Source organism: Globicephala melas, chromosome 2 (assembly GCF_963455315.2).
Source record: "Globicephala melas chromosome 2, mGloMel1.2, whole genome shotgun sequence".
Lineage (NCBI taxonomy): Eukaryota > Metazoa > Chordata > Mammalia > Artiodactyla > Delphinidae > Globicephala > Globicephala melas.
Window position 1 is genome coordinate 62426496 of NC_083315.2, and position 12217 is coordinate 62438712.

The window sequence follows — 12217 nt, forward strand, 5'->3', positions numbered from 1 at the left end:
ACTTCTCTGGTGGCGCAGTGGTTAAGACTCCACGCTCCCAATGCAGGGAGCCTGGGTTCGATCCCTGGTCGGGGAACTAGATCCCACATGCATGCCGCAACTAAGGAGCCTGCAAGCTGCAACTAAGGAGCACGCCTGCTGCAACCAAGACTCAGCACAACCAAATAAATAAAATTAAAAAATAAATATTAAACAAAATTGGGCTCCTATAGCCTATCTAGTGATAAATATCAGCTAACATGTACTTTTTTTTTTTAAGTCTTTATATTGAATTTGTTACAATATTGCTTCTGTTTTACGTTTTGGTATTTTGGCCGCGAGGCATGTGGGATCTTAGTTCCCCAACCAGGGATCAAACCCCCACCCCCTGCTTTGGAAGGTGAAGTCTTAACCACTGGAGCGCCAGGGAAGTCCCTAACATGCACTCTTGTCACATCTTACCTGAAAAGCTGTTCCTCAACCCATCCTTTTTTTTTTGTTTTTTTAATTCTTTCAGAAAAAGTGTTTTTCTTTCTGTGAGAGTTACCTGTCTGCCTTTGACCTAAATCTTATTTTGTCTTGCTTACCAAAGAACCTTGGCTCATCAGACCTTCATTTTTTTAAGTTCTCAGTTCCTTTTTCTCTGCTTGATTCTATTTATAACCATAAAGGTGTGCTGCCGAGCCCCCTAATAAACATTTCACTCATACTTCTTCTCCTTTGATATGAGCAACACCTGCTAGTCTACTTGCCAATCTGTCACTTCCTGTTTAATTTCTTACAGTCCTTTTCTATTTTCTACTTTTCAGGGTCACCAGTGATATCCTGAGACCTTTGTCTCAGGTGTAAACCTAGTCTTACAGTATGTAAGGGCTATAAAGGGCCTTAGAGATATTTAACTCAACTTTCTTTTTCCGTTTTGCTTGAAGTTATTTTGATTATACCAACTTTCTTTTGGCTAGAATTTACATGGTATATCTTCTTTTTTATTTTTTTTTAACTTTCAGGTTCTGTATCCTCATATTATACATGTGTGTCTATTGAAAACAGCACAGAGGTGGATTTTAAAAATCTGCTCTGGCAATCTTTGTCTTTTAACTGGAGCATTCACACTTAATACAGGTACTTATATATTTACTATGCTTTCCATTTGCTCCATCTGTTCTAAATGCCCCCCTTGCCCTCCTTTATATTGATTATTTTTTATCATGCCGTATTTTCATTCTACTAGTTGTGAAGTTATACTTTTTCCCTATTTTTTTTTAGTGGTTATCCTAGAATAGGGGTTGGCAAATGTTTTCTTTTAAGGGCCTCATAATAGACATTTTTGGCTTTGTGGACTATATGGTCTCTGTCATAACTGCTCAGTTCTGCCACTGTAGTGCAAAAGCATCCATAGGTAATAGGAAACAGTATAAATTATAGAGGACTAGATGTTATCATCCAGATAGATGAGCACTGGGTTGAGACCAGAAACTGGTAGAATATTTTTATCTTTAAAGTGAGGTAGTGGAAGAGGAACTGTAAGATTGATTCAGAAAAAGAATCAACCTATCAGGAAGATTACAAGAAAAAGAATTGTCATGTGAGGGCAGTTTTAAGAATGAGAAGATGGCCACATTAGTCAAACGCTACAGTGTGGTGTGTTAAGATGAGGCTTGAGAAAAGACCTTTGGATTTGGCAACGTTATGGTAATTGGTGACGTTTTTAAAGAACATTGGCAGTAGCTTGCTATGTGGAAAGGGTGGTAAGGGAGTGGAAAGTGGATATGTAGACCACTGATTCCCAAATGCTGTTCTCTGGACCAGCAACAAAACAATTGCCTAGTTGTCCCAACCTCAGAACCATTATTGGGCCTAGAAATGTATATTTTTAAAATTTCCCTAGATGATTCTGATAAACACTCACGGATTGCTGTCAAGATGTATTTAAGAGTGATTTTTTTTTTAATTAAAAAAATTTTTTTTGGCCATGCTGCGCAGCTTGCGGGATCTTAGTTCCCCAATCAGGGATCGAACTGGGGCCCCCTGCAGTGGGAACTCAGAGTCCTAACCACTGGACTGCCAGGGAATTCCCTGCGAGTGATATTTTGAGGCAACCCCTTCTTTCTAAACACAAAGCAAAGACTGATAAAGTAACAAAAAGAGAAAACTGAATTGACATAAATGGGGCTCAAAAAGGTAAGCATTTCTATTTTGGAAAGAGAATAGAACACAAAGCAGTGACTGGGGCTTATGTCTGGGAGCTTGCAGGGAAAGCATCTGAGGTTTTGGCCTCTGAGATAATGTGGAAGTGTCATTGGAATTGGGCTCACTGTTGGTAACCATGGGCCAGGGTAGGTAGGGCTTCTCTATTGAAAAAGGTATTTCTGAGTTTAGCTCTGGGGCTGCCTTTTTTTTTTTTTTTTTGGCCATGCCGTGCAGCATGCAAGATCTTAATTCCCCGACCAGGTATCGAACCTGTGTCTCCTGCATTGAGAGCACGGATTCTTAACCACTGGACTGCCAGAGAAATCCCCTGGGGCTGCCATATTATTCACCTTTATAGATCAGACTACAGTTATGCAGTGCATCTCCTGAAATAGTACACAGCACAGCCTGCATGACTGTAAGGAATAGCTTTGCTGCTTTCTATTGCCAGAAGCCACAGTTTATACGAGGCTTTATACCTACGGATTCAGGGGAACACAAACATAGCTTTACAGCTAGAAACCTCCTAGCTTAGAGCATATTCTTACTGTTACTGCAGGACAGATCTCCTGATTTGAATAGGCCAACTGTAAGAAAAATATTTATGAGATAACTGGGGAAATCACACACTGACCAGTCGTATTAAAAAATATTAATTTTTAAAGGTGTGATTAATGGTATTGTGGCTTTGTTTAAAAAAAGTAGTAAATAGTGGGTTCTTAGTAAATGCTGGTATGAAAAACAAAAGTCTTCCATCAAAAAGTTCACCTCTAAAGCTAAGTTCTCAAACAAATTAAGTCATCTAATGCTGAGAAACATAAGAAATAAAATCAACAATCAGAAGAGCAGTTCACGCTGATGACATTAAAATATGAGTCTGAAAAATATCAGATTATATATTATTTAGGATTTTCAAGGAGGTAAGTAAGTGAGTAGTATCTCTAAAAACTATATGACATACAGAGTGGAGTAAGTCAGAAAGAGAAAAACAAATACCGTATGCTAACACATATATATGGAATCTAAGGGAAAAAAAAAGTCATGAAGAACCTAGGGGTAAGACAGGAATAAGGACATAGACCTGCTAGAGAATGGACTTGAGGATATGGGGAGGGGGAAGGGTAAGCTGTGACAAAGTGAGAGAGAGGCATGGACATATATACACTACCAAACGTAAAATAGGTAGCGAGTGGGAAGCAGCTGCATAGCACAGGGAGATCGGCTCGGTGGTTTGTCACCACCTAGAGGGGTGGGATGGGGAGGGTGGGAGGGAGATGCAAGAGGGAAGAGATATGGGAACATATGTATATGTATAACTGATTCACTTTGTTGTAAAGCAGAAACTAACACACCATTGTAAAGCAATTATACGCCAATAAAGATGTTAAGAAAAACCCAACATTGTATGAAAATGACAGAAACCTTAGAAGTGAAAACAGTGTGATTAAAGATAACACATGGTGTTCATGAATGGGAAGTCAGCAGGATGTCAGTCTTTTCCAGTATTAATCTGTAAAATCATTGCAATGTCCATCAAAACACCGAAAGGTTTTTTATTGTAGTTGATATGCTGATCTTAAAATTTTTATAGAACATAACCGAAGTAACATTAAAGAGGAACAAATTGAGGTGGTATGCCCTCCAGATATCAAAACTTATAATAGAGCAGTAATAGGTAAGACAGGCTTATTGATGGATAAATAGACTAGTGGAAAACAATACAGAGCCCAGAACAGATTGATACTTATCTGGAATTTGCCACATGACAGAGGTGGCATTATAAGTCAGTGGGGAAAGATTAGACTCTTCATTGTGATGCTGGTTCATTTGCTAATCTGAATTGACTTGAAAATAATTACAAGCCCTATCTCACAGCATACATGAAAATAAGTTCTGTATGCGTTAAAAGACCTACGTAAGAAAAGCAAAATTTAGGCCTTTTAGAAGAAAAGATAATAACTTTATATCCTCAGGATAAAGGAGGATTTTAAAAAACGATACCGGGAGATAATAGTATGTAGGTTTTAGAGCCAGACTGCCTGCTTCAAATCTCAACTTTATTACATTTGGTCAAGTTCTATAAAATTTCTGTGTTTTCTCATTTGTAAAATGAGGATGATGATGATAAAAACAACCCTGAGGGAGGAATTGTGAGGATTAAATAATCCATGTGCAATGCTTAGAAAAATGACTAGTACAGATAAGCACATAAGAGTTAACTGCAATTGTTGTTAATGTTGCTTCTTAAAAAAGAAATAACCTGTAAAATATTGATAAATTTATTAAAAATAAAACTTCTCTACAACAAAAGGCAACATGAACAAAATAGAAAGATAAGCTACAGAATGGTAGGAGATATTTGTCACTCATTCAGCTGAAATTGATTAATATCCAGGATATATGAAAAATTATTCAAATTAATAAGGAAAAGACAAGTCAAAAGGGGAAAATGAATAAACAGTCATAGCCCCAATGGCAAATGATAGGATAAGTGTTGCCCCTCCTTACTAGTCACGAAGGAAATACAAATTGAAGTAATGAAATACCTTTTTATATTTCTTATATTGGCACAAACTCAAGTCTGACAATATTGACTTTTGGTAAGGAGTCAGAGAAACATGAGCTCTTCCTACACCGGCTGTGAAATAGTCAGTTGGTACAACTGCTTTGGAGAGCATTTTGTTAATATCTAGTAAAGTTGAAGGTTTTGCTTAAAACCCAGCAATTTCACTCTTAGGTCTACAGTCCAGAGAAATTCTAGCAAAGGTACATGAAGAGACATGTATGAGAATTGCAGCATTGCTTTAATAGTGTAATACTGGAAACATTTTAAGCGTTCAATGGAAGGATTTAGTGTAGTAGATTGATAAATTGTGGTTTAATTAATAGTAGATAGATAAATTGTAGTATAAGCATACAATGGGAGTTTTTGAAAAATAGACTTTATTTTTTAGGACAGTGTTAGGTTTACAGCAAAATTGAGTGGAAAGTAGAGAGATTTCCCGTACATCCCCTGCCTGCCCCCACATATGCATAGCCTCACCCATTATCAGCATCTCCCACTAGAGTGGTACATTTGTTCCAATTAATGAGCCAACATACCATGTCATATTGCTTGGCAATTAATGAACGTTACATGTATCAGCATTTATAAATAGGAAAGACAATGTTAAGTTACAGTGAGATGCAGACTATTTGGTATAGCAATTTTTTTAAAGCTTAAAAATTGGAAACAATACTATCTATAATTTATGGGGACCCACATATGTAGTAAAAATATAAAAGCATGTATGGGAATAATACCAACCTCAGGATAATGGTTACCTCTGCAGAGCAAAGGAAGGAGCGTTAATTATCTCTCTAATATTTTGTTTGTTTATAAAATAATCTGGAGTGATTACATCAGTTTTCAAACGGTGAATTTGGGTAGTAGATTTATGACTGGTTTTTATATGTTCTATAGTATTCTCTGCTTTTGAAAGATCATCTAGGAAAAAGGTAAACAGAGTATCTTCATTAGAGAGGACTTTGACAAAAGTAGTGTAGTCGTCTGAGAGAAGCAACTGAAGGTATTTTTCTTTTTTAAAAAAATAACAGCATCTATATGTTAAAGGATGCAGTAAGTGAAAAAGGAAAGATGGATAGCATATGGGAGCTGTTTTTTTTTTTTTCGGTACGCAGGCCTCTCACTGTTGGGGCCCCTCCCGCTGTGGAGCACAGGCTCCGGATGCGCAGGCTCAGCGACCATGGCTTACGGGCCCAGCCGCTCCGCGGCATGTGGGATCATCCCAGACCGGGGCACGAACCCGTGTCCCCTGCATCGGCAGGCGGACTCTCAACCACTGTGCCACCAGGGAAGCCCTGGGAGCTGTTTTTTGATGGGGCAAGATACTGATGGAGATGCTAAGAAATGGGAAGGATCTGGAACATTTTCTCTGTAGACAGAAATGGAAGAACAGAGATGAGATAAAAATAGGAATACATTTTGAGTTGGAGAAGTCATTTAAAAGAAATCACTGTTTTCTCAGTTAGGTATAAAAGTTGAAATCATTCTTTCAGAGGTGTGATATATGTGGGGTTTGAGAAAATTGGAGGGTATGCAGAATACTTGTAAGAAATGAAATAAAGTTAGATAAAAAGGCAGCATTGAAGGAAAAGGGAAGGTTGAATAAAATTTGTAATGGTGCCTAGTTGTATAATTTTGTCAGCTTTGTTCAGCAAGCCAGGGGCAGGATCAATTTTGTTGCTCCCTTTACATCTTCACCTTAAGGGAGGCAGAGTCCAGAAGTCCTTGAAAATATGTCTGTTCTATAGCAGGTTTCTCTCATTGTTTTCTTGGTTATAACTTCATCTAGTTTAATTTCTGTTTATCTGATCTCATCTTCTTACTGTTTTTAATTTCACAAATTTTTGCTCTATTGATGCACTCTTTCTCGGTTTTGCTTTAACCTTAAGAGCTTTTGGGTGTGGGGTGATAAAATTTGTGTGACTGTTCTGTCCATCTTAAGCCAGTCTTCAGTGAGGCTCTTTTCATATATAAGGAAAGAACTTGATTCTATTCCCAGGTACCTTAGAAACATTGAAGATAGTAGAGGACAAATTAATTTTTATTTTTACTCTTTGGGTTTGGAATTATTAATATAACAAAAGACTGAAAAAATTTTGGCTGTTTTGGGAAGTGTACAGATTTGGACAATAGTATGAAATATTATGTGATCTCAACGAGACTGTCTTCAAGAACGGTTCTTATACTAAGAGAAGAGTTAGGATTTTTTGTCCTAAAAGGTGTAATCAACTTGATTGTTAAGCCTCCTTTTTTTGAGCTTCAGAAAGCAGTGACTGTGTAATGTGACTCCTTAATGTTTCACATCTTTTATGTTGCAGCAGTTCTTTTGCCACGAAAATGATTTGTGCAGTCTTGAACACATACTATCCATGCTGATGGGACAGGATCCAATATGAATATAAATGATGGAGGAAGACGACGCTTTGAGGATAATGAACATACATTACGTATATATCCTGGGACAATTTCAGAAGGGACAATCTACTGTCCAATTCCTGCCAGAAAAAACTCCACAGCTGCTGAGGTGATTGACTCTCTTATAAACAGACTTCATCTTGACAAAACAAAATGTTACGTTCTAGCAGAGGTAAAAGAATTTGGTGGAGAAGAATGGATACTCAATCCAACAGACTGTCCAGTTCAGCGAATGATGTTGTGGCCCCGAATGGCTCTGGAAAATCGCCTGAGTGGAGAGGACTACCGTTTTCTTCTGAGAGAAAAAAACCTTGATGGATCAATCCATTATGGTAGTCTTCAGTCATGGCTACGGGTAACAGAAGAACGTCGCAGGATGATGGAACGGGGTTTTCTTCCACAGCCTCAACAAAAAGACTTTGATGATTTATGTAGCTTACCTGATTTGAATGAGAAAACTCTCTTAGAAAACCTACGAAATCGCTTTAAGCATGAAAAAATTTACACCTATGTTGGCAGTATTCTAATAGCTATTAACCCATTCAAGTTTCTTCCTATTTATAACCCCAAATATGTCAAAATGTATGATAACCACCAGTTGGGAAAACTTGAGCCTCACATTTATGCTGTGGCTGATGCAGCTTATCATGCCATGCTTCAGCGCAAAAGGAATCAGTGCATCGTGATTTCAGGAGAGAGTGGTTCTGGGAAGACTCAAAGCACAAACTTTCTTATTCATCACCTTACTGCCCTCAGTCAGAAAGGATTTGCCAGTGGAGTGGAACAAATTATTCTTGGAGCTGGACCAGTACTTGAGGTAAGTGTGTAGAAATACTTTTCTTACTCTTAAATATATCTTTAAAAAAATTAAAATTTGTTAGATGTGAGAAAATGAAATGAAACTAAATAGAAGTATAGACATCATTTTTAGTTACCAAGGAAAACTGGAAGATAGGAAACCAAAAAAAGGCAGTGTGGAAGATTGAAAGGTGTGACAGTGGCAATATTTTTTTCAAAGGATGTCTTTGGGCCATTTCAAAGGATGCAAAGGAAAGTTGATTGGAGTCAGATATATCCCCCTGTAAAGGGAGATAGCAGGGGCAGGACTCCTGTCTGTATTGGATTGTGGAAATAGGTAGTTGGGGAATATAGTCTTGTCAATATATTTTTATCTTTGCAGCCTTAAAATCTGTGCCTAAGATTGAAATTCTAAGGGTTCATTTTTGAAAATGCAGAGAATATGGGAAAAATTTTTTAGTTCTGTGTTTTAGAAGTAATACCATCAAGGGTAGAAAGGAAAGAGAATACACTATTTTTGTTTCAGAGCTGAAAGGAAAGGTAATATTACTTGTTTTTTGAAAGAGATTTTTGTGAGGTGTAATTGCACATATTTAAAGTGTACAATTGGATAAATTTGACATATGTATTGATATATACCCATGAAACCACCACCACAGTCAAGATACTGAACATATCCATTATCCCTAAAGTGTTCTCATATACCTTTGTAATGCCTCTTTCTCACCTTTTCTAGCCCACTCATCTATAAGACACCACTTACGTGCTTTCTGTCACTGTAGGTTAGTCTGTACATTCTATAATTTTATATAAATGGAATCATGTAGTATGTACTGTTTTATGTTTGACTTCTCTTACTTGGTTTAATTATTTTGTGTGTGTGTCAATAATTGATTCCTTTTGCTAAGACAGTATTCCATTGTATGGATATACCACACTTTGTTTATTCATTCATCTTTTGATGGACATATACGTTTCCGGTTTTTGGCTATAACACAGAAAGTATTCAAGTTTTTGTGTGGACATATGCTGTCTTTTCTTTTGGGTAAATAGCTAGGAGTGGAATGACTGGGTCATATGATAGGTATCTGTTTAACTTTTTAAGAAACTGCCAAACTTATGTATAAATTTTACATACTATTTTATATTCCCACCAAACAGTATATACAGTTTCAGTTATTCCATATCTCTGCTAACCCTTGATATAGTCATTCTTTCTAATTTTAGCCATTCAAATAGGTATACAATGGTATCTCATGATTTTAATTTGCATTCTATAATAACTAATGATGTGAGCACCTTTTCATGTGTTTACTTGCGACCTATATATGTTCCTTGGTGAAGTGTCTGTCAAAATCTATTGCCCAACTTGTTATTGTTGTGTTTTGAGAGTTCTTTGTGTATGCTGGGTGCAGATCCTTTATCAGACATGTTTTGAAAATATATATACATTTTTCCCAGGTTTAACCCTCTCCTTTTTAAAATTTAAATTTTTAAATTTTTTTACTGAAGTATAGTTGATTTACAATGTTGTGTTAGTTTCGGATGTACAGCAAAGTGATTCAGTTATACATATACATACATATTCTTTTTCACATTCTTTTCCATGTGGTTTATTACAGGATATTAAATATAGTTTCCTGTACTATACAGTAGGACCTTGTTGTTTATCTATTTTATATATAGTATATAGTTTATATCTGCTAATCCCAGAGTCCTAATTTATCCCTCTTCCACTCCCTTTCCCCTTTGGTAACCATAAATTTGTTTTCTATGTCTATGAGTCTGTTTCTTAGCAGTCAGAAACTTCCAAAAAAAAAAAAAAAATTGCCCAGGACCAGATGACTTCACTGATGAATTCTACTAAACATTTAAAGAAGAATTAACACAAATCCTTCAAAAATTCTTCCAAGAAATAGAACAGGAGGGAGGAACACTTTCTAATTTTATAAGGCCCAAAATATTTCACTGATACCAAAATTAAACAAAGACACCACAACAAAAGAAAATTACAGACTGATATACCTTGAAACACAAACATTCTTAAAGAAATACTGGCAAACTTAATTCAGCAAAATATAAAAAGAAGTATACACCATGGTAAAGTAGGATTTATATTAAGGACTGAAAGTTTGGTTAAACAATACAAAAATAAATGTATTATACAATATTAATAGACTAAAGGACAAAAGCCACACCATCATCAGAATAGATACAGAAAAAGCATTTGACAAAAACAACACCCTTTCATGATTAAAAAAACAAAACAAATAAACAAAACTACACTCTCAACAAACTAGGAATAGGAAGGAACTTTCTCAATCTGATTAAAAACACCTATTAAAAATTATAAGTTAACAACATACTTAATGGTGAAAGACTGAAAGCTTTCTCCCTTTGATCAGAAAGAAGACACAGATGTCTGCTCTCACCATTTCTTTTTTTTTTTTTTTAAATATTTATTTTATTTGGGTGCACTGGGTCTTAGTTGCCTCTCGCAGGCTCCTTAGTTGTGGCTCGCCGACTCCTTAGTTGTAGCTCTCTGACTCTTTGGTTGTGGCATGTGGGCTACTTAGTTGTGGCATGTGGACTTCTTAGTTGTGGCACGTGGACTCCTTAGTTGCGGCAGGAGGGCTCCTTAATACTCCTTAGTTGCAGCTCGCCAGTTCCTTAGTTGTGGCATGTGAACTCTTAGTTGTGACATGCATGTGGGATCTAGTTCCCTGACCAGGGATCGAACCTGGGCACCCTTCGTTGGTAGCATGGAGTCTTAACCACTGCATCACCATTTTTTTTTTCCTTTTTTTCTCTTTCTCGCTCTCTTTTTTGGTACTGAAATATAGTTGATTTCTAATGTTGTGTTAGTTTCTCGTGTACAACAGAGTGATTCACTTATACATATATATACATATTCTTTTTCATATTCTTTTCCATCATAGGTTATTACAAGATATGTATATAGTTAGTTCCCTGTGCTATACAATAGGTCCTTGTTGTTTATTTATTTTATATGTAGTAGTGTGTATCTGCTAATCTCAAATTCCAAATTTATCCCTCTCCCACCCCCTTTCCTCTTTGGTAACCACAAATTTGTTCTCCGTGCCTGTGAGTCTGTTTCTGTTTTGTAAGTAAGTTTATTTGTGTCATATTTTAGATTCTACATATAAGTGGTATCACATGATATTGCTATCTTTCTCTTTCTGACTTCACTTAGTATGATAATCTCTAGGTCCATCCATGTTGTTGCAGATGGCATTATTTCATTCTTTTTTATGGCCGAGTAGTATTCCATTGTGTATATATACCACATCTTTATCCATTCTTCTGTCCATGGACATTTAGGTTGTTTCCATGTCTTGGCTATTTTAAGTGGTGCCACTATGAATATAAGGGTGCATGTATCTTTTCGAATTATTTTCTCCAGACATATGCCCAGGAGTGGGATTGGTGGATCACGTGGCAACTCTGTTTTTTAGGGTTTTTTTTTAACAAACACACCTGTGGGAAAAGGTTGTTTTCAGTGAGTGACCTTCAAGTCAGGTCACAGAAAGATAGCCCTTTGAATGAGGTTTTCTAGGAAAATGCCAAATAAGTCAAATTGTGAGTTATCTGTGGGACAAGGCTTTAACTCTAACCCTAGTCTGATCTTTCTAGTGGCTTCTAGGCTAGACTGCTTTTTCTAAAAAAACCCTGTAATCGTAGGGTGTCAGTTTTCTCTTCAGTGTGGAGCTAGGGAGAGGGAATTGGTAATCAGGTAAGTTAAAATGACACCAATACCTGCTTTTCTTACCGAGATCCAGCTGTTTTCCTTGATTAAATGTTCTTCTACAAAGGATTATTCCAAGCCCTTGTTAATTTCTAGAATAATCAAAAAGTTGATGTTACTTTTGACAAATAACAATTTTTGTTAGTCTTATTTGTTTTATGAAGGGGAGAGGAATTTCAGAGATCTTTACCATTTTCTCTGATCTCATTCTCAGTAATGTTTTCAAGAGGTCTAAGTAATAAAATGTATTTTATATAGTTACTCATGTGGTTACTATTTCTACTGTTCTCTATTCCTTACGTTGATCCATATTTGAACATGATAGCATTTTCCTTCTGCATGAAGGACTTCCTTAGTTCTTTTAGTGTGGGTTCACTTAATGATGAATATTTTCAGATTTGTGTATCTGAAATTGTGTTTTATTTGCCTTTATTTTTTAATGATTTACTTTAAAAAGTAGATATTAAACTTAAAAGAAATAACTTTACAGTAAAATTCTATGA

General features: G+C 36.3%; 1 protein-coding gene across 8 annotated transcripts in view; it reads left to right on the forward strand.

Annotated features, from left to right (window-relative positions):
- Nucleotides 1–12217, forward strand: part of MYO9A (myosin IXA) — a 269375-nt gene that overhangs the window by 39886 nt on the left and 217272 nt on the right. For all 8 annotated transcript variants that reach the window (XM_030875073.2, XM_030875076.2, XM_030875075.2 and 5 more), the window contains exon 2: nucleotides 7054–7967. In XM_030875073.2, the coding sequence (XP_030730933.1) occupies nucleotides 7128–7967 (840 nt within the window). In that variant the 5' untranslated portion in view covers nucleotides 7054–7127. The remainder of the gene's footprint in view (nucleotides 1–7053; nucleotides 7968–12217) is intronic.